We start from the raw sequence: 22926 nt of genomic DNA, 5'->3' as shown, positions 1-22926 counted from the left end.
AAACATCATTCACTATCTTGGCAAATCTGAAATACACACTATTTAAAATGAATGGTGTTTTCTACCTTTCTGTGATGAGTTTCTTGATGGTTTAAAGATAGACTTTAACCCAGCATAATTCAAGATTAGCAAAGTATGAAAGAATGAGGTTAGTTGTATTGTTACATTTCTGACATTTTCTACACAGGGGGATATGGGACCTGTGGGACCCCAAGGACCAACAGGCATCCCCGGAATTGGGAGTCAAGGGGAACAGGTAATCAATGTTTCTCTCTTTCCCTTTTGTACAGAACATTCAGGCCTAAATCTGGTGTTCACTGAAGGCCAGTCCTGCAAACAGCTCTGAGTATGTTTGATAGTGAAATTGCAATGGAATATATATCCAAAAGTGCATGTAGGGAAGGATGAGATGGTTTCATGAGATTTTAGTTTTCAGAGCCTGCAAAGACTTAAATAGTAAATTGTATGTTTCTTGGTGCTGTGACTTTTAACCTTAAAGCCTAATTTATAGGATAGGAGTTTTGGAGTAATATCTTATATTTTTGGTTTCCCTTGGGAGCAATAATGTATCCACCTGTTGGTTTGTGTGTGTTTTTCCCCTTGAAGCTTTGTGAATGATGAAATCCCACTCTCTTCTGATGCCAGTAGAGTAGTGTTTCCCACCCCCTAGCCATGTAGCAATCTAAAAAACGATTAAACTTAAAACAAGGACCAGAACCAAAGGCAACCGCTTTACTGAGGGGGCACAGTTCCTGAATAGAAGCAATCACAGGTAGGCTTTACAAATGACTCTTGGCCCCTCTTGGTCAGAAGAAAGGAAAGATCTGTGAGGCTGTCTCTACATTTATAGCTGGAACTACTTCCCAGTTCTTCTGATCATAACTTTTGGAAAAGGCAATTTTGTTAGGCTGAAACAATATAAAGATAATATAACAGTACTATCTACCTACAAAATCTCATTTAATCAACGTGACCAACAAATCCAAATGTATGCTGAATGTCCTACCGTGTAGAAAGTGGCAAAACAGTTTGATTAAAATTTATGATTATGGTTTGAATTATTCTGTTGCTTAGCAAACAAATGGTACTTCCTTTATCTAGAATAGTGAGAGAAGGGAAGGATAAAAAAGGAGAGAATTCCAAACCTCACTGTTGACATTAACTCTGAGTTTATTTCTAATCATATTCTAATTAATCAGTATTTTTTGTTGTTGTTAATTCAAGCAACAGCCATGTTGGATATTATTCCTTTTTCTATTTCCTTCCCCTTGGCAGGGGTCCTACAAGAATAATGCATTAGGAAGATTAAAGTGCAGGAGAAGCCAAGATAAATCTGTACATAAATATTTAGATAATAATTAGGAGCTGGTTTTTTTGGACTACACAAGAATCACGGTTTGACTATGCTGCTAGACATTCCCAAACGTTGCAAGTTTTTTAGCTAGTTTCAGCAAAATTGTTTCAGCTAGTTTCTGATCTTGGAAGTGACAGCACTGTCACATCCTGGGTTTTGTGGTGTTCCTGGTGCTGAGTTACCACTGTGGGGCTGAAAATGAGCTTCAGGGAAAGCCAAGCCTTTCCAGATGGCCTGTGAATCTTGGACCTCCCACCTGCGACTCCCTGGTGACTTTAATACTGTCTCTTGGTGGAAGCTGTTGTTCTACAGCTTGAAAAGAAAAAAAAAAAAGAGCTCTGATTTCTTTTGTTTTCCCATCCCCTTCTCTTCTTTTCCAAGAGAAAAAACCTTTTAAGGTAGGTATGTGACCATATGGAGCTGACCCCTATTGGATAGGAAATTGAATGGAATGTGTCATTTGTAAACTGCCTGAACAAGAAAAGAATTTGTTTACCCTTCTGAGACAAATGATTTAAATCCTACTTAAATTTCACCTCTATGCAGGCAGTTACCCATTTTTCTTCTTACCCTTAATTTAACATGTTTACCCTTTGAATTACGGTTATAATTAGATCTTCCCATTTCTCTTATAGACATTAATTTTCCCACCCATCTGTTTCTGGGGAAACTTCTGTTTCCAGCAATATGTTTACAATATTTCTCAAGTGGCCTGCAGATTCTCATTACATATTTGGAGGCTTGGCTGCTTCAAATCTCTTATAAAGCCGAGTGAAATATAAATAACCACATATACCTGTGTACACACATATATGCACACATATCCTTTGAATTGTTTGTTTCCTTGCATGCTACTTGTAGACTGCTATAAAAGTCAGGAAGGATTCCTTCTTATGATGGTTCAATATAAACACCCAACTTTAGCTTCCTTAAATTATTTAGACTGCTTCATCTTCATCAACCAGAGAAAAGGGAAATAATATCTGTAATTTAAAAATGAACAAGCAGTTGTTTCATCTAACAGGAGAAAATAGGATAGCATTTGTAATAAAATAATCTTGTATCTGTAACCATCATTTGCACAATCATGGCCTGTGGGATGTAAACAAAACAAAATCTTAGTTTTTTCTCTCACCATCCCTTTACATTTTTTTTTTCCAATGGGGAAAGATTTTTCTCTTCCCTGCCACAGAAAAAAATTACCAACAGGCTACAGAATTTCGTTATCACTTTTAGGTGACTGTCTGACATTCCAAGGGTGCTTTCCTCACCCACATGATCCAGGATAGCAACTGTGTCTTCACTTCAGCAAGGGGACGGAACAGGGAAGAAGGCATAGCCTTCCTTTAGCGGGAACCAGAGCTGCCAAATCATTTCAATCCCATCCCAGTGGCCAGCATCCAGTGCACTTGGCAATACCTAGCTGCAACAGGGCTTAGGAGATGCGGTCTCTATTCTAGGCAGCCATGCAGGCCAATTACAATCTCTCTTACTGTGGAAGAACAGTAGAATGCACATTGTGGTTCCACTAGCAGCCTCTGCCTCCCATTCAACAAGTATTAATGAGTATAAGCAGTTGATTATGGGATGTGAACTAAACTTTTACCTTAAAGGATGTGAAACTACTCATTTAAATTTCTCCTTAATTTTACTAATATTAATTTTTAAATTTTTATTTTAAAGGGAATTCAAGGTCCTGTGGGTCCACCTGGTCCACAAGGGTCCCCAGGACAAGGCTCACCTGGTCCCAAGGTAACTTTCTAAATGAGAGAAGAGTTTATCTATAGTCTAATTGTTGTTTTCTGGTCAGTGGCCAGTGCATTTGGAAGGCAGCAGAAGAAATGAACTTAAAAATGAGAGATATCTATTTAATGCAAAATTCCTAATGGTTTAGAAAATGTAATATGTATTCTCTGTGCTCTTAGAAGCTTTCACATTCGTCCCTCAGTATCCTCTGGAAGGTTGATTCCAGGACTCCCACCCCTTACCTACACCAAAAGCTGAGGATGCTCAAGTCCCTTGTATAAATGGTATAGGGTTTGCATACAACCTACTCACATCCTCCTGTAGTTTAAAAATCATCTCTAGATAACTTCTAATACCAAATACAATGTAAATGCTATGTAAATATTTGCCGGCATGCAGCAAATACAGGTTTTGCTTTGGAAATTTTTGGAATTTTTTCCTTGAATATTTTCCATTCAAGTTTGGTTGAATCCATAACTGAGTCCAAGCTCATACCACTTGCTGTATGACAGGCCAATAAATCAAGAGACACGGTATTGGGGGGGAGGAAAAGCCACTTCATTTGGAAAGCCAGCAAACCAAGAAGATAGCATACTAATGTTCTAAAGAACCATCTTAATTTGGGGTAGAATTCAAGCTTCTTTTATGCTAGGGAAGCGGGAAGCAGGAGGGAATTAAGATCAAGAAGAGAAGCACAACCACAGATATCTGGGCACCAGAAAGGGTCCCAGGAGGGTTGCGAAAACATTTTGTTCTTGGTCGGTTGACTTCAGTTGGCCTGAATCTGGTCCTGATGTTCCTATAAATCTTGACAAGACAATCGTTATTTTTGTTCATACTTCCTTATCTCCTCATGGGAGGTAAGTCTCAAGTAAGGGACTGTTTGTACAAATCCTAATCTGCAAGCAGAGTCCCTTTTGTGATTAACGTGTCTACCTGCAGGGCTAAGCAGAGGCCTGTGACTCAGAGGTTAAGGCAGCAGGACAGGTACAATGTGGAGTCAGAGATGCCAGGCTTCTACAGACAAGAGGCAGGTGGTGGAGGGGGATCTTAGTTCCTAAAGAAGAACTCAGAGATCTCCATCAGATTGTTATGTCTGTCCCTTGAGAAGGACCTAGGACTCTCTTTCATCACTGAGCTATTGTCATTACTTTTCATGTTTGACTGCTCTTCCTTTGTTTTTGCATTCCTTCACGTCCCTAGTTAGTAACTGTCTTTGCCTGCTCTTTAGAACTCAGGGAAGGCCCAGGAGACCAAAGCCTTTTTCTACAAACAAGAAGTGGGGGAAATGGAGGGGCTCTTGTACCCCACAGGGTCCTGCTTGATTTCAATCCCCCTTTTTCTTTTATACTACTCAATCCTAAGTAAGAGGGAACGGGGCAGACAAGAAAGGGAATAAAGTTTTGGATAGAGAGGTTAATCACAAACTCAACAGAGGAGCTCGATTTTATGGGGACTCAGTTTCAAATCCACAGACGCAGAACCAGTGGCTACCGAGGTGGAGACCTCTATTTACACAATCTTAATTTATTGTTTTTATTACTCTTACTTGTGAGACCCTATTCTAGCAACTCACTTATATACATATACATATATATGTTATTTGCCTGAAATATGTACCTGAAATATATTTATATTTGAATATATACATATATACACACACGTACACACGCATGTGAACGCATGTGAAACTCAGCTTTATCTTATTTTGCTGATACGTTTTGCTCTTAGGAGATCAAAGGCAGGTATGTATTTTGCTGCTATAGTCAAATACTCTTCAAATACTCTTTCCTCACTAGGGAGAAGTAGGCCAGATGGGACCTACAGGTCCTAGAGGACCAGTGGGACTTGGAGTACAAGGTCCAAAGGTGAGCTGTCAAAGCCGCGTGGAAGCATTTATGTAATATTATGTAAAGTTTCACTTATATCCAAATGCAATACAGATCGTGCATGTATCATCTGTTATTTCACCAGAGTAAAATATTCATTCAGAAAAAAGTCTGATGCTTCACTTGTATTGTTGGAGAAAAACCAAAATCTTAGTTTATTTTAATGATGACTATTAATATTTTTGTTATTTACTTATTAGCCTTAGAGGTCCTCTCTTGGCACAGAACATTGTTGCCTGCATATTATAAAAGCATGGTAGCATTTCAGTAAAGCTTCCTTCCCTTCTTTTGTTTTGTGGCTAGCTCCTTCACATTCTTCAGATCTCACTCAAAACATGCTTCCTCAAAATTCATTTCCTAAATCTAAAGTATGTCTATCCCACTACTGTTACCTAGTTATTTAAAAGCACACTGTTTGTTTGTCTTGCTTTTTACCACTTATCTCAACTTGCATATTTTTTGAATTACTTTTCATCTTACTATACCCTCTAGAAATGCACTGCCCCAGGTGGCAGCCGCTAGCCACATGTGGTTACTGAATACTTGACATGGCTGGTGTGAACTGAGGTGTGCTATAAATGTACTATACACTCTGGACTACAAAACAGTACAAAAAAAAGAATGTGAACTACATGATTAATACATCTGTATACTGTTTACACACTGAAATGACAAAATGTATTTCAGATGTATTAGAGTAAGTAAAATACATTATTCGAATTGTATTTATCTGTTTCTTCTAATGTAGTAAATGTGGTTATTGATAGTTATAATTACATATATGTCTTGTTTTATATTTCTACTGGACAGTGCTACTCCACTGGGGCAGGGACCTTTTTCCTTTTTTTCTTCTTTATTATTATTGTTTTCTTCTTTATTATTGAATCCTCAGTTTGGTGGACACAATAGGCACTCAATAAGTGCTGTTGAATAAATAAATGAATCCTTATCTTACCCTTCACAATTTCTATAACTCATCCTGAAGGCATATAGAATCCAGCAAGCCATGCTGTGGATTAAAATCCATCATTGTTCTGCTGTCATTGTCATGATTCTTATGAAAATTTGGGTATTAGAAGAACATGTAAGATACGGGTCTAAGACAAATATACTTGTTACATATCCATAAACATATAATTGCAAGACATACAAAATGTACTAATACCATGATAACAGCTACCATTTGTTGAATGGTTTTGATGTGTCACACAATGTGCTAGGTATTAAATATGCTAAGTATGTATATTTGTGTATATACTTATAAATATATACTATATTTATGTCTATACATGTCTATAGCATATATATGTGTGTATATATACATATTATGTCATCTAATGCCAATTTCAGAGAGGCCATATAGAGTAGCAAAGCTACTAGGCAGTTAGACTATCTAAGTTCAAATCCCAGTGTTGCACTAGATAGATATATAATCTTAAACTTCACATTTAAAAAAGTGAGATACTTAAAATATACTCACTACTGTGGAGAACGACAAAAAACACCCATGTATTCCACAACCCAGCTTTATCAAATATCAACATTTTGCCATATGTATTGTAGAATTTTTTTAAAGAAGAAGCATGACAGATACAGCTGAAGGTCTCTGCCTGTGCTCCCCAATGCTAGTGCCTTCCCTTCCCTCCCCAGATGTAATCATTATGATGAATTTGCTGTTTATCATTCTTTCAAAGTTTTAAAAATTTTCCCATATGTTTTTATCCATAAGCCATATATTGGCTTTTTGTATTCTTGAACTTTATATAATATATCATTCTGCAATATATTTATACTTAGCCTTATGTGTTATTTGTGTTTTTATATGCCTTTAATTCATTCATTTTAATTGCTTTATGATACTATATTGTATGAAAATATCTCATTTACTCTTTATCTGTTTTCCTACTGATGGACATTTAAATTGCTTTCCGTCTTGTGCATTTGCCAACGAGACTGCCATAAACGTTCTCTGAGTTTCCTCTTGTGTATGGACACAAGTTTCTCTCATTAGAAGATGATAGATTGCTATGAACAGAATTGGAAGATCACAGAATATGCAAGTTTTCAATTTTGATATTGTGGAAATCCTGCCTGAAATAATCAGCGGGTAAAATGTTTAGACCAGTTTACCCTCCTTCCAGCAACAGGTGAAAATGCTATTTTCTCTACATTCTTGACAGTATGAAGTGTGTAAAAATACATCCCATTGGTTCAGTTTTTATTCCTTGATAACTGAACAGTTTTTATGTGCTTAATGGACCTAAGTTTTTTTCTTTTGTAAATTCCTGTACATACTCATTTTTTTGATGTTGGGTGTTCCTTTCTTATTAATTAATAGTTCTTTATATATCTGGACATTAGTCTTTTGTTATTTGGGTTACAAACGTCTTAGGCTACAGCTTGTCTTTTTCACTTAGCGTACTTCTCAGTATATAGAAGTTTTAGATTGTAATGGATTTCTATCCCTTTATGGTTCGGGCTTTTGGAATATTATTTAAAAACATTTCTTGACTCCAAAGTCATAATATACTCTTATGTATTTTCCTCTGAAAATTTTGGTGTTTTACTTTTTAAAATTTAGGTCTTTAATACACTTGGAATTTATTTTTGTGGATAGGGCAATGAGGAATCTATGTTTTCCCCATATGGATAACCAAATATCCCAGCATCAGTTATTAAACAGTCCATCTTTGCCACATTGATATGTAATACCTCCTATATCATATATCAAGTTTCTGTATTTGTGAGGATCAGTGCCTGAGTTTTTTATTCTGCTCCAGTTGTCTATTTGTATCTCTCAGTGCTATTACCTCTCTGTCTTGATTATGATAGATTTATAATGTTTTATCATCCATAGGGAAAAGACTCTCATCTTCTTCCCTGATTATTCTTGATTCTAACATATACATTTTAGAATTGGCTTGTCAGGGCCCTCTCCCAGACTACCATACCAGCCTTATCCAGCCACCGTTCTGACACACGGAGAGCGGTGCTACAGGGGAACTGACCTGCCAGACTGGAAGCTGACTAAGAGCTCCAGGACTGCTCGCTCTGAGGAGGACCGGGACGGCCTGTGGGATGCCTGGGGCCCATGGAGCGAGTGCTCATGCACCTGCGGTGGAGGGGCCTTCTATTCGCTGAGACGCTGCCTCAGCAGCAAATTTAATATTTGCTTAATCCAATACTTGGACATTAGTCTGAGGCTTGGACAGTCTTCTATAAACACCTCTATCGCCAGGACAAGCAACCCCAAAAGTTTGGACAACCATGAGGAAACAAAGAAACACCATGCAGGCAAAGGAGCAGGAAAAAAATCCACAAGACCAAATAAATGAGGAGGAAATAGGAAAAATGCCTGAAAAAGAATTCAGAGTAATGATAGTAAAAATGATACAAAATCTCGATAACAAAATAGAGAAAGTACAAGAACCAGTTCATAAGAACTCAGAAAAACAAACAGCAATGGATAACAAAATAACTGAAATTAAAAATACTCTAGATGCTATAACCAGCAGAATGACTGAGGCAGAAGAACGAATAAGTGAGTTGGAAGATCGAATGGGGGAAATAAATGCCACAGAGCAGGAAAAAGAAAAAAGAATAAAAAGAATAGAAGACAGTCTCAGAGACCTCACTGATAACATTAAGCATACCAACATTCGAATTATAGGCATCCCAGAAGAAGAAGAAAACAAGAAAGGGTCTGAGAAAATATTGAAGAGGTTCTAGTGGAAAACTTCCCCAACATGGGAAAGGAAATAATTAACCAAGTCCAAGAAGCACAGAGAGTCCCATACAGAATAAACCCAAGGAGAAATACACCAAGGCACATATTAATCAAACTAACGACAATTAAACACAAAGAAAAAATATTAAAAGCAGCAAGAGAAAAGCAACAAACAACATATAAGGGAAAACCCATCAGGATAACAGCTGACCTTTCTACAGAAACTCTGCAGGCCAGAAGGGAATGGCAGGATATACTGAACGTCCTGAAAGAGAGAAACCTACAGCCAAGAATACTCTACCCAGCAAGAATCTCATTCAGATTTGACAAAGAAATCAAAAGCTTTCCAGACAAGCAAAAGTTAAGAGAATTCAGCACCACCAAACCAGCCTTACAACAAGTGCTAAAGGAACTTCTCTAAGTAGGACACACAAGAAAAGGAAAACACCTACAAATATAAACCCAAAACAATTAAGAAAATGGTCATTGGAACACACATGTCAATAATCACTTTAAATGTAAATGGATTAAACGCTCCAACCAAAAGACAGAGACTGGCTGAATGGATACAAAAACAAGACCCTTCTATATGCTGCCTGCAAGAAACCCACTTCAGACCAAGGGATACATATAGACTGAAAGTAAGGGGATGGAAAAAGATATTCCATGCAAATGGAAGTCAAAAGAAAGCTGGAGTAGCAATACTCATATCAGACAAATTTGACTTGAAAGTAAAGACTATTACAAGAGACAAGGAAGGACACTACATAATGATCAAGGGATCCATTCAAGAAGAATATATCACAATGGTAAATATCTATGCTCCCAACATAGGAGCACCTCAATACATAAGGCAAATGCTAACAGCTATAAAAGGGGACATCGACAGTAACACAATAACAGTGGGAGACGTGAACACCCCACTTACATCAATGGACAGATCATCCAAACAGAAAATCAATAAAGACACACAAGCTTTAAATGACACATTAGACCATCTCAACTTAATTGATATTTATAGGACATTCCCTCCAAAAATGACAGACTACACTTTCTTCTCAAGTGCACACGGAACATTTTCCAGGATAGATCACATCTTGGGTCACAAATCAAACCTCGGCAAATTCAAGAAAATTGAAATCCTATCAAGCATCTTCTCAGACCACAATGCCATGAGACTAGATATCAATTACAGGAAAAAAACTGCAAAAAATACAAACACGTGGAGGCTAAACAATTCACTCTTAAACAACCAAGGAATCACTAAAGAAATCAAAGAGGAAATCAAAAATATCTAGAAACAAATGACAATGAAAACACAACAACCCAAAACCTATGGGATGCAGCAAAAGCAGTTCTAAGAGGGAAGTTTATAGCAATACAGTCCTACCTTAAGAAACAAGAAAATGATCGAATAAACAACCTAACCTTACACCTCAAACAACTAGAGAAAGAAGAACAAAGAAACCCCAAAGTGAGCAGAGGAAAGAAATCATAAAGATCAGAGCAGAAATAAATGAAAAAGAAAGGAAAGAAACCATAAGAAAAATAAATAAAACTAAAAGCTGGTTCTTTGAGAAGATTAACAAAATTGATAAACCATTAGCCAGACTCATCAAGAAAAAAAGGGAGATGCAAATCAACAGAATTAGAAATGAAAAAGGAGAAGTAACAACGGACACCTCAGAAATACAAAAGATCATGAGAGACTACTACAAGCAACTATATGCCAATCAATTGGATAACCTGGAAGAAATGGATACATTCTTAGAAAAATACAATCTTCCAAGACTGAACCAGGAAGAAATAGAAACCATGAACAGACTAATCACAAGTACGGAAATTGAGGCAGTGATTAAAAATCTCCCAACACACAAAAGCCCAGGACCAGATGGGTTCATGGGCGAATTCTATCAAACATTTAGAGAAGAGCTAACAACTATCCTTCTCAAACTCTTCCAAAATATCGCAGAAGGAGGAACACTCTCAAACTCATTCTACGAGGCTACCATCACCCTGATACCAAAACCAGGCAAAGATGTCACAAAAAAAGAAAACTACAGACCAATATCACTGATGAATATAGATGCAAAAATCCTCAACAAAATACTAGCTAACAGACTCCAACAGCACATTAAAAAAATCATACACCATGATCAAGTGGGGTTTATTCCTGGGATGCAAGGATTCTTCAATATACACAAATCAATCAACGTGATACATCATATCAACAAATTGAAGGATAAAAACCATATGATCATCTCAATAGATGCAGAAAAAGCTTTTGACAAAATTCAACATCCATTTTTGAGAAAAGCTCTCCAGAAAATGGGCATAGAAGGAAATTACCTCAACATAATAAAAGCCATATATGAAAAACCAAAAGCCAACATCGTTCTCAATGGGGAAAAACTGGAAGAATTCCCTCTAAGAACAGGAACAAGACAAGGGTGTCCACTCTCACCACTATTATTCAACATAGTTTTGGAAGTTTTAGCCACAGCAATCAGAGAAGAAAAAGAAATCAAAGGAATCCAAATTGGAAAAGAAGAAGTCAAATTGTCACTCTTTGCAGATGACATGATATTATATATAGAAAACTCTAAAGACTCTACCAGAAAACTGCTAGCACTAATTGATGAGTTTAGTAAAGTAGCAGGATACAAAATTAATGCACAGAAATCTCTTGCATTCCTATACGCTAACAACAGAAGAGCAGAAAGAGAAATTACAGAAACTCTCCCATTCACCATTGCAACCAAAAGAATAAAATACCTAGGAATAAACCTGCCTAAGGAGGCAAAAGATCTGTATGCAGAAAACTTTAAGACATTGATGAAAGAAATCAAAGACGACACAAACAGATGGAGGGACATACCATGTTCCTGGATTGGAAGAATCAAATCGTGAAAATGACTGTACTACCCAAAGCAATTTACAGATTCGATGCAATCCCGATCAAATTACCAATGGCATTTTTCACAGAACTAGAGCAAGAAATCTTACGATTTGTATGGAAACGCAAAAGACCCCGAATAGCCAAAGCAATCTTGAGAAGGAAAAATGGAGTTGGTGGAATCAGGCTTCCTGACTTCAAACTATACTACAAGGCCATAGTGATCAAGACAGGATGGTACTGGCACAAAAATAGAAAGGAAGATCAATGGAATAGAATAGAGAACTCAGAAGTAAGCCGAAACACATATGGGCACCTTATCTTTGACAAAGGAGGCACGAGTATACAATGGAAAAAAGACAGCCTCTTCAATAAGTGGTGCTGGGAACATTGGACAGCAACATGTAAAAGAATGAAATTAGAACACTTCCTAACACCATACACAAAAATCAACTCCAAATGGATTAAAGACCTACATGTAAGGCCAGACACTATAAAACTCCTAGAGGAAAACATAGGCAGAACACTCTATGACATCCATCAAAGCAAGATCCTTTTTGACCCACCTCCTAGAATCATGGAAATCAAATCAATAATAAACAAATGGGACCTCATGAAACTTAAAAGCTTTTGCACAGCAAAAGAAACCATAAACAAGACTAAAAGGCAACCCTCAGAATGGGAAAAAATAATTGCCTATGAAACAACGGACAAAGGATTAACCTCCAAAATATACAAGCAGCTCATGAAGCTTCATACCAAAAAAGCAAATAACCCAATCCACAAATGGGCAGAAGACCTAAATAGACATTTCTCCAAAGAAGACATACAGATGGCCAACAAACACATGAAAAGGTGCTCAACATCACTCATCATCAGAGAAAGGCAAGTCAAAGCCACAATGAGGTATCACCTCACACCGATCAGAATGGCCATCATCACAAAATCTGGAAACAACAAATGTTGGAGAGGGTGTGGAGAAAAGAGAACTCTCCTGCACTGTTGGTGGGAATGTAAGTTGGTACAGCCACTATGGAAAACAGTTTGGAGGTTCCTTAAAAAACTAAAAAGAGAACTACCATATGATCCAGTAATCCCACTCCTGGGCATATACCCAAAGAAAACCATAATCCCAAAAGAAACTTGTACCATAATGTTTATTGCAGCACTCTTTACAATAGTCAGGACATGGAAGAAACCTAAATGCCCATCAACAAATGAATGGATAAAGAAGATGTGGCATATATACACAATGGAATATTACTCAGCTATAAAAAGGGATGAGATGGAGCTATATGTAATGAGGTGGATAAACTACAATCTGTCATACAGAGTGAAGTAAGTCAGAAAGAGGAAGACAAATATTGTATGCTAACTCACATATACGGAATCTAAAAATGGTACTGATGAACTCAGTGACAAGAACAAGGACGCAGATGCAGAGAATGGACTGGAGAACTCGAGGTATGGGAGGGGGCGGGGGGTGAAGGGGAAACTGAGACGAAGCGAGAGAGTAGCACAGACATATATATACTACCAACTGTAAAATAGTCAGTGGGAAGATGCCTTTGCTGTAGGTTTTTGATAGATACTATCAGGTTAAGGTAATTCCCTTCTGTTTCAATTGTACCGAAAGTTGCTTATTAATCATAAATGAGTGTTGGATTTTATCAGGTTCTATATCTACTGAGATAATTGTATTGTTTTCCCCTTTTAATCTGTTAATATTACATTTCCAGAGTTTTTAGATGTTGAACCATCCTGGCATTCTTGAGATAAACCCAACTGATCATGATATATAATTTTTTATAATAATTCAATTGACATCTTTTATTTAGGATTTTTGCATCTACTTTAAGTAATTCTACTTATTGCATGATTGATATACCATAAAAGCACATGGTTAAAGTGTACAATTTGGTAAGTTTTGACATATGTATTATATTCTTGAAACCATCACCACAACCAAGATGATGAAAGCATCTATCACCCCCCAAAGTTATCATCTGCTTCTTTGTAATACCATCCTTTCATCCCTCCCTAATTTCTCCTATCTCTATTCTCTTCTGCTTTTTTTTAAAAAATGGGGGTATAGCTGCTTTACAATGTTGTGTTAATTTCTGCTGTACAACGAAGGGAATCAGCTATATGTATACATGTATCCCCTCCCTTTTGGACCTCCTTCCCTCCCACCAACCTCCATCTCACACATCTAGGTCAGCACAGAGCACTGAGCTGAGATCCCTGCTCTATACAGCAGGTTCCCACTAGCTACCTGTTTTACACATGGTAGTGCACATACGTCAGTCCCAATCTCCCAGTTCATCTCACCCTCCCCCCGCAACCCTGGGGCCACACTTCTGTTCTCTATGTCTGCATCTCTACTCTTGCCCTGCAAACTGGTTCATCTGTATCATTTTTCTAGATTCCACATATAAGTGTTTATATACAATATTTGTTTTTCTCTTTCTTACTTCACTTTCCTATATCTATTGATCTGCTTTTCAATCATCTGGCAATCATTGATCTGCTTTCTGTTATCATAGATAAGCTTACATTTCCTAGAATTTCATATAAATAGCATATAATATACTATATACACTTTTTTCTGTCTTTTTTTCACTCAGCAAAATTACTTTGAAATCTATATGTATGAATAGTTTGTTATTATTTATTGCTGAATAGAATTCCATTGTACGGATATACCACAAATTGTTCATCCATTCATCTGTTAACGGAAACTTTGGTTTTCTCCAGCTTTTGAATATTATAGGTAAAACTCTTATGAACATTTATGTACATGTATTTGTACATTTGTATAGACATATGTTTTCATTTTTCTTGGGTAAATACCTAGGAGTGAAATGGCTGGATCGTATGATAAGTATCTATCTAGTTTTTGAAGAAACTGCCAAATTGGTTTCCAAAAGAATCTGCATTCTGTCTACGTTTTCACTTGGTATGGAATTCTAGATTAATGGCTTTTTCTTCTTTTTTTTTTTCAGTACTTTCGTGATGTTGGCACACTGTCTTCTCATTTGCACTATTTCTGATGAGAAATCTGTTGTAATCTATATATTTGTTTCACTGCATAATGTCTCTTTTCTCTGGCTACCTTTGAGATATTCTCTATACCACCGGTTTTGAGCCATGTAATTACAATGTGCCTTAGTTCAGTTTTCTTCATATTTCTTTTTTTTTAAATAAATTTATTTATTTATTTAGTTAGTTAGTTAGTTGGCTCTGTTGGGTCTTCATTGCTGTGCATGGGCATTTCTCTAGTTGCGGCAAGTGGGGGCTACTCTTTGTTGTGGTGCACAGGTTCCTCATTGCAGTGGCTTCTCTTGTTGCGGAGCACAGGCTCTAGGCACGTGGGCTTCAGTAGTTGCGGCACATCGGCTCAACAGCTGTGGCTCATGGGCTCTAGAGCGCAGGTTCAATAGTTGTGGCCCACGGGCTTAGTTGCTCTGTGGCATGTGATATCTTCCTGCGGCAGGGATCGAATCTGTGTCCCCTGCATTGGCAGGAGGATTCTTAATGAATGCGCCACCTAGGAAGTCCCAGTTTTCTTCATATTTCTTGTGTTTGTGTTGCATTGATCCTCCTGGATCTGTGAGTTATTAATTACATCAAATTTTGAAAATATTAGGTTAGCATTTCTTGAAATATTTCCCACCCTCAGCCTTTACCCAGGAAATTCCCACGTAAATTTAAATGCTTGAAGCTTTCTCACAGTTCACTGATGCTCTGGTCATTCTTATTCAGTCTCTTTTCTCTGTGTTTCATTTTGAATAGAGTTTAGTGCTAGATCTTTCAGATTGTTAATCTTTTCTTCTGTGATGTCTAATCTGCTTTTAATTCTATCCACTGTATTTTTATCTCATATGCTACAATTTTCAATTCTAGAGTTCAATTTGTGTCCTATATCTTTCATATCTCTATTTAACAAGTTTTAACTTTCCTTTAGTTTCTTGAACATATGGAATGCAGTATAACTGTCTGAATGTTCTTTTCTACAAATTCTATCACCTTTGTCATTTTCCAGGTCACGTTTTTGCAGCTTTTTTGAATCTCTGATAATTTTTGATTAGCTGCCAAACATTGTGAATTTTACCTTTTTAGGTGCTAGATATTTTTGTAGTCCTATAAATATTTTTGAGATTTGTTCTAAGATGCTTCTACATTACTTGAAAACAGTTTGAGCCTTCTGGTCTTGCCTTTAAGCTTTGTTAGGTAGGACAAGAGCAGCATTTAGTCGGGGGTTAATTTTTTCCTGTTACTGAGGCAAGACCCTTGTTAGAACTCTAGTGTATGTCCTCAGCACTGTGACGTTTTCTTTCTTGCCACTGGGAGCAAGCACTGTATCTCTTCCGCTGTCTGTTCTCTCTGATCCTTTAAATTGGTTGTTTTCTTGGCCTTGGGTAGTTTCTTCACTCTGTGCTGAACAGTATTCACCCAAATACTCAGCAGAGCTTCATAGTTCTCTCCATGTCACTGCTTCCTCTCTGGTAATCTGTTTTGTGAATTTTTTGATACCTTGGCTTACCCAGACTCCTACCTTTGTCTCAAATTAGAGAGACTCCTGAACTCTCCCTGAGTTCTCTCTCCCTACAGAATGGCCTGGCAACTTTATCCAGACAGTAAACTTGGGAAATTGCAGCTTTCACCTATTTTGTTTCCCCCTCTCAGGAATTATTATCCTTCATTACTTAGTGTCTAATGTTTCGAAAGTCATTGTTTCATATATTTTGTCTGCTTTCTCAGTTGCATCAGGTGGGAAATCCTTAGGGGAGAGGACTGTTCACAATTCAACCCATAACAAACAACATAATCCAAAACTGAGACCCAGAGAGCGTAAGTTGCCCAAGGTCAAGTAGTTTAATGACTATTAATTACTATTCAGATTTCCTGGCTCATAGGCTTTTCTCAGATATTATAAGATATAACCAATGGCAAGTACGTCAAAGTGGAGTTCCATGGTAAATAAGAACTTCTGGGAAATAAAAATCTTTGCTCATCCACCAGGGGGAGCCAGGCTCAACAGGGCTCCCAGGACAGCCAGGAGTACCAGGAGAAGATGGAGCTGCAGGGAAGAAGGTAACACCCCTTTTCATATTATTGGAGTAAAACTATAAAACCACACTATATCTTGGTCCTGCAGGAGGTCAAATTAAACCATTCAAGACAAACTTCGTCTTTTTAAGAAAAAAAAAAATCCCACAACCCTAAATTTCTTTTTTCACTTAGTTCAGATAAAACAGCACAAATTCAAAGCCTGAGTAGTAGCTCACACCCTCTGCCTTCTCTCTGGTATTTTGGTCATGGTGTCCTCCAGTGACCTAGTCCCTTTGGGATTCCTAGAAAGCACTTTTATTTAAACTTAGACAAACCCCCCTTTTTTTTTCATCCAAAAGGAGAGTCTGTAAATGCATTCAGGAGGTAAGGCCATTAGAAAGATTTCCTGAAGTATTTTGAGTTGGCATTTGAAATACTCATTTTTCAATATAAGTAGTGAAAAACAGCAGATGGAAAGGCTGAAGGTCTTTCTTGCTTTTTAAAAAAACAAACCACCAAATGTGGATGAAGAGCCAAAAGAAAGTGAGCTTATTGCTTTGGCAATTGGCTGGAAAATTGGACTTTTTCATGATATTTCAGCTGCTCTGGGCTAAACTGGAGTTTGATATTAATTTATTCTAGCTGATAAACTTCTAACTTAATTTTGAGGCTAGAGTGAAGGTCTGTATTGGAGGATCTCAGCAGAGATTCTACTGGCTGTAAGAAGAGACAAGGTGGGTGTACACACACTGTCTATGGAGGGTCAGCTAAGACATCAGTGTCATTTTCTCTAGGGAGAAGCAGGGCTTCCAGGAGCAAGAGGCCCTGAAGGACTGCCTGGAAAAGGACAACCTGGGCTCAAGGTATGTAGTTGACAGTGGTAGGGGAAGGGAAGCAGACTGCTTGAGTTCTGGTCCTGATACTAAGAAGCTAACTTAGGAGAAATTTAATGTTATTCTCGCTATGTCAAAGGTGTTTACTTCTGGCTTAAAATTATGTATACTAGCTTCTGAGCTTTTGTAAGACAGCAAGTATGTATTATTCACTTTCATTTCTCTAACATCTGTCATAAGACCCAGCTTATAGGAAGAGTTCAACACATGTTTTCTCAATCAACAGCCAAATTGACATTTTTTAAAAAACACATAGGGAAAAGAAGACTTGAGATACAACCTTGAGACATCAAAATCTATATATTTTTTTCAAATATTTACACACTCTCACAGAGTAATGAGAAATATAACCTTATTAAGTGGCACTTTCACAACATGTCATAAATTTATTTTACACTTTGAAGAAATGCTAGTTGAATGACATCTTTATGTCAAGATGAGAATATCCAAATTCATCAATAAGACCATTAGTGACATAACCTACAGCCTCTAAGGTGTCAGATGTTCCTGCAGTTCCTGCAGTCATCAATGCCCATATAAAGATTCTGAAGAATTATACATGAGTAAGTAAAAATAAAATCCATATACTTATTAGTGTTGTGTTTATAATTATATTAAAATAGTAATTGATAGCTTAGATTATGATCTGTCTTGAGAAAATATTGGCTAAAATTGAGTTGTTAGCCTTAAATGTGAGCATTTGAAATATAACTATATTTGTAGAATTTCAAACATTTTAAATAATTGACTAACCAGACTATGAGATCTATTTTTTGTGGGGGTGGGCAGCAGGGAGTGGAAACATGAACAGAGAATCCCTTTATAACATCATATAAGAAATACCTTTAGAAATGATTGTCTATTAACATTCATGTTAATACACAATTAAAAAATAATGTTTTCTTGAATTTACCCTTGGAGTTAATAATTGAAGCTGTGGGAGTGAATGCTAGCTCTGAGAAAGAGAGCTAAGGTTTGAATCCCACATTTTACAGTAGCTGGAGAAAGCATTCAGAACAGCATGAAGATAGGCAGAATACATAGAACCATGTTAGGGAAACCAAGGAGAAGGGGTTTCAAGAGGAAAACAATGAGCGGCGTTGAATACACCAGCAGAGCAAGGAGAATATGCACTGGCTGGCTTTGTGGCTTCGAGGTAATTTGGGGCTTACGGAAAGTGACCAGACAAGAGTGGTAGGAGTATGTTACACATCCAAGGCATGCTATGGTTAGTGTTGGCACTTTATTACATTTAATTGGATTCTTGCTGTTGGCTTCTGGGATGATTTAGGTCAATAAGTTAAATTTGATAGTTAATGGGAGAAAATAAATAGTTATGGGTAGATTTCATTTCTACTGGCAGATGATACAATCAGTTATATTCAATATTTGGACATTCAATAGTTTTTAAAAATTATCTGTGTTACTATTCTCCATTAGTATGTGTATTAGGGAGTTATTTGCATGTCTGGATTCTACAGGTCACCTTCCCTTCTTCGTGGAGTCTGTATTGCTAATGACCTTGGTCTAGTCCAGTGGTTCTCAAGGTGCAGTCCCTGGAACATCAGCAGCTGATACTGCTGTCAGAAATGTAAATTATTGGGTCCTGATCCAGACCCATTAAACCAGAAACTCTGGCTGTGGGGCCCAGCAATCTCCAGGTGATTCTGATGCAGGGTTAGGTTTGAAAACTGTGGTATAGTCATTTACATCATAAATATTGAATGGCCTCAGCTACAAACCCCAAGGAGTTCTTCTTAGCCGGGCTCATGCTCAGGTATGGTACCTTGCAGTTGAGCCCTAGTGTAAGGATAGTTCTGGAATTCTCTGAGGCTTCTGGTTGAAGGTAACAAAACTCTTTGGGGGTAGCATTGGTGTATACAACCCTGCTGGGGAACACCAGGCAGTTTCTAGCTCTGTGCCAAGTTAATGCTCACTCATCTTTCTACCAATTGAATGATTGGCCTCCTTCGGGAGAAGGAACTAGACTCTCCACTGAGGAAGAAACAAGACCGGATTTTTAAAATGTCTCATTTTATGTTTTAAAACTGAAATAGCATGGAAGCTGGAAAACAGCATGAAAAAGCATAGATGGCTTTCTTTTCTGAAACTTTGACTGTCTCAGAACCATTTGTTAGTAGACCAAGCGGGCAAAAGAACTGTAAAGTCAAATCAAAGTCCCCAGAGAAAGACACTGAACATAGAGTTTAGAAAAAATCAAAGCATACTGAATGAATGGTGAAGACTGAACAATTCTGAAGTCATCCAATCTGCTCGAGAACACCGACAAACCCTGTGCAACTGAGCTGGGCTTGGGGAACAGCACACTAAAGTTGGTATGCTTTGAGAATCTGGCCATGATATAGTTGTTATAAGACTGAGGAGGGTCTGTTAATAAAGTAACTATATTTTTATAATTATTTTTGTCAGGGTGATGAAGGCAAGAAGGGGAGCAAAGGAAATCAAGGCCAGAGAGGATTTCCGGGGCCTGAAGGGCCGAAGGTATGTTTCTTATATTCTCGTTCACACTTTGGGGAGATTGTAATTGTGTCTGGTTTTAACAGAATGTTAGATTTCCACTGTTTCCTTCTCCCCAAATACACAACAAAAGCCTCCAAATGAGAAAGACTTTAGAAAACATAATATACTAGACCATAACAGAATAAAGAGATTGCATAAAACATGGGATCTTCATTGGAATATTTATGCTGCTAGGAGAGAATCTGTGTGTCAACCCTCTCTAGTAATAACTAAATATTCAGTAGTTGGGATAAAGTTAGGACCATAGAAGATATCAATTCTCTATCATCCTGTTTTGCTGAGCAAGAACAAAACGTCCCAGACTGAGAGAGAGTGCAGTGCGGGTGAAGAGCGGGGCTTCAGAAGGCAGGAGAGCGGGATTCTCATCCTACCCCACCCTGGAACTTTTGGGGGCCAGTTACTTCAATCGTAGAAAGCCAAGAGCAATAGTATCTATTTCGTAGGGTTGTTGTGAACACTGAAGGAGTGAATAAAATGCTTAGCACAGTTCCCGGCACATTGTAAGTGTTCAATACACGGAGTTATTCAGAGAGGAAAAACATCAATACTGTGAAATGGAAAGTAGGGCATATATGTCCTGATAAACTGCCCGAGACAGGGTGCTGAGGAAGAAGGAAGGACACTGTGAAGCAAGCAATTAGGCATGTGTCCTGACTTAGCAGGAGAGAATATTGAGGTCATCTGGATGTTTCAGGAAGCAGAAACTGCACACCTGAGAGAGTTCAGGTCTCTAGGAAGATGCTAATTGTAAGAAAGGAACAAGGAGTGTTTTCAAGGACCATACTATTAAAGAATAACTTAAAAAAAGGGTACCAGCAAGATATGAGCAAATAGAAAACAAAGCATCCCCTATAGACCAGTGATTCTTAAACTTCTGTGTCATCAGTATTGCCTGGGAGCTTGTTACAAACCCATATTTCTTGGCACCATGACAAGAGATCTGGATTTAATATATGCGTGGGTCCCAAGAATGTGCATTTCCTAAATAAGTGCCTTCTGCTGCAGGTAGTTCAAGGAGCACGTGATGAGAAAAGCCATACAGGAAATGTGCTGTATTAGTATTAACAACAGTAATTACTCTTTATGTCTTAGTTACGCAGACTCAACATGAATATTTCTCTGTATTTTGAAATAAAGCTTTTTCTGATAAAGAATTGCCATAGTTTAAAACATACATCTTAATAAGGGTCTTTAAAAGAATTGAATGCTTTGTATATAATTTTTTATTTAAAAGTAATTGGTTTCTTTAGACATACAGATGACCAGTAGGCATGTGAAAAGATGCTCAATATCACTAATTATTAGAGACATGCAAATCAAAACTACAATGAGGTACCACCTCACGCTGGTCAGAATGGCTGTCATTAAAAAGTCTACAAATAACAAATACTGGAGAGGGTGTGGAGAAAAGGGGACCCTTCTACACTGTTGATGGGAATGTAAGTTGGTGCAGCCAATATAGAAAACAGAGTGGAGGTTCCTCAGAAAAGTAAAAATAGAATTACCATTTGATCCAGCAATCCCACTCCTGGGCATATACCCAAACAAAAATATAATTGAAAAAGATACATGCACCACTATGTTCATAGCAGCACTATTCACAATACATTCACAAAAACATGGAAACAATCTAAATGTTGACTGACAGATGAATAGATAAAGATGTGGTGCATATATACAGTGGAATACTAAGTGAAGTGAGTCAGAAAGAAAAAAAATACCATATTGATATCACTTATATGTGGAGTGTAAAATATGGCACAAATAAACCTATCTACAAAATAGAAACAGACTCACAGATATAGAGAACAGGCTTGTAGTTGCCAAGGGAGAAGGGGGTGGGGGAGGGAAGGACTGGGAGTTTGAGATTAGCAGACTTAACTGTTGTATATATGATGGATAAACAACAAGGTCCTACTGTATAGCACAGGGAATTATATTCAATATCCTGTGATAAACCATAATGGAAAAGAATATTTAAAAATGTGTATATGTGTATAACTGAGTTGCTTTGCTGTACAGCAGAGATTGGCACAAAACTGTAAATCAAGTACACGTCAATTAAAAAAATTAAATTAAATTTTAAAACAATTTAAAAAATTAAAGTAATTGGCTTCTTTTTAAAAAGGTAGAATAGATTAAATCTAGAAGCATAATTTTGCTTAACCTGAAAATTTCAACAGGTTAATGTTTTATCCCTTTGCTATGGGGTTGAATAGGGTGGCTATCTGTTAGCAGAAGCCTGGCCCTCTCCTGTGCCATTGCTGTACAGGTGTGGAATTCAGGACTGGCACTTACATGCCTTGGCATCATTTGGCCGCAGCAGGCCAGTGTGCTCAGCCTGTTGGTTATATTGGGTAATCAGCACATCAGGAGGCCTCAGCTGTGAAGATGCATGTGGCTCAGGGCAGGAGTTCTTACCAGTGAGTTTGATGGAATCCCTCCTGGAGGAGCAGGAGGACCAAATAGCTCATTCTCTAAGGCAAGAGGAGGCACATTTTTTGGTAAAGGTACAGGGAGCAAATATTTTAGGCTTTGGGGGCCAAGAAGCAAAACTGAGGATATTATGTAGGCATCTATATAACAATCATTTAAAAATATGAAAACCATTTTTAGCCCTGGGGGTGCAAAACCAGGCGGCAGGCAGGATTTGGCCCACAGGCCCCAGTATGCAGCACCTGCTCTAGATCAGTAATTTCTAAAATGCTTGATTACAAATCCTTACTAGGAAAAAAAATTTTGATCACGTTCCAATATATGTTTATTTATTTTTCAATTGTAATTTTTATCCATGAACTATTATATGAATATGTTATCAGATTTAT

The 22926-nt window shown here is 37.5% G+C and overlaps 1 protein-coding gene across 1 annotated transcript in view; it reads left to right on the top strand.

Moving 5' to 3' along the window:
* COL28A1 (collagen type XXVIII alpha 1 chain) overlaps window positions 1–22926 on the top strand; it is a 159091-nt gene that overhangs the window by 53787 nt on the left and 82378 nt on the right. The window contains exons 15-20 of the mRNA XM_057732394.1: window positions 188–256; window positions 3038–3106; window positions 4900–4968; window positions 16638–16709; window positions 17462–17530; window positions 19991–20062. Of these exons, the coding sequence (XP_057588377.1) occupies window positions 188–256; window positions 3038–3106; window positions 4900–4968; window positions 16638–16709; window positions 17462–17530; window positions 19991–20062 (420 nt within the window). The remainder of the gene's footprint in view (window positions 1–187; window positions 257–3037; window positions 3107–4899; window positions 4969–16637; window positions 16710–17461; window positions 17531–19990; window positions 20063–22926) is intronic.

The sequence above is a fragment of the Hippopotamus amphibius genome, chromosome 4, assembly GCF_030028045.1.
Source record: "Hippopotamus amphibius kiboko isolate mHipAmp2 chromosome 4, mHipAmp2.hap2, whole genome shotgun sequence".
Classification (NCBI taxonomy): domain Eukaryota; kingdom Metazoa; phylum Chordata; class Mammalia; order Artiodactyla; family Hippopotamidae; genus Hippopotamus; species Hippopotamus amphibius.
The sequence above is the reverse complement of the archived record's forward strand: the minus strand, read 5'-3'. Positions and strand labels throughout refer to the sequence as shown.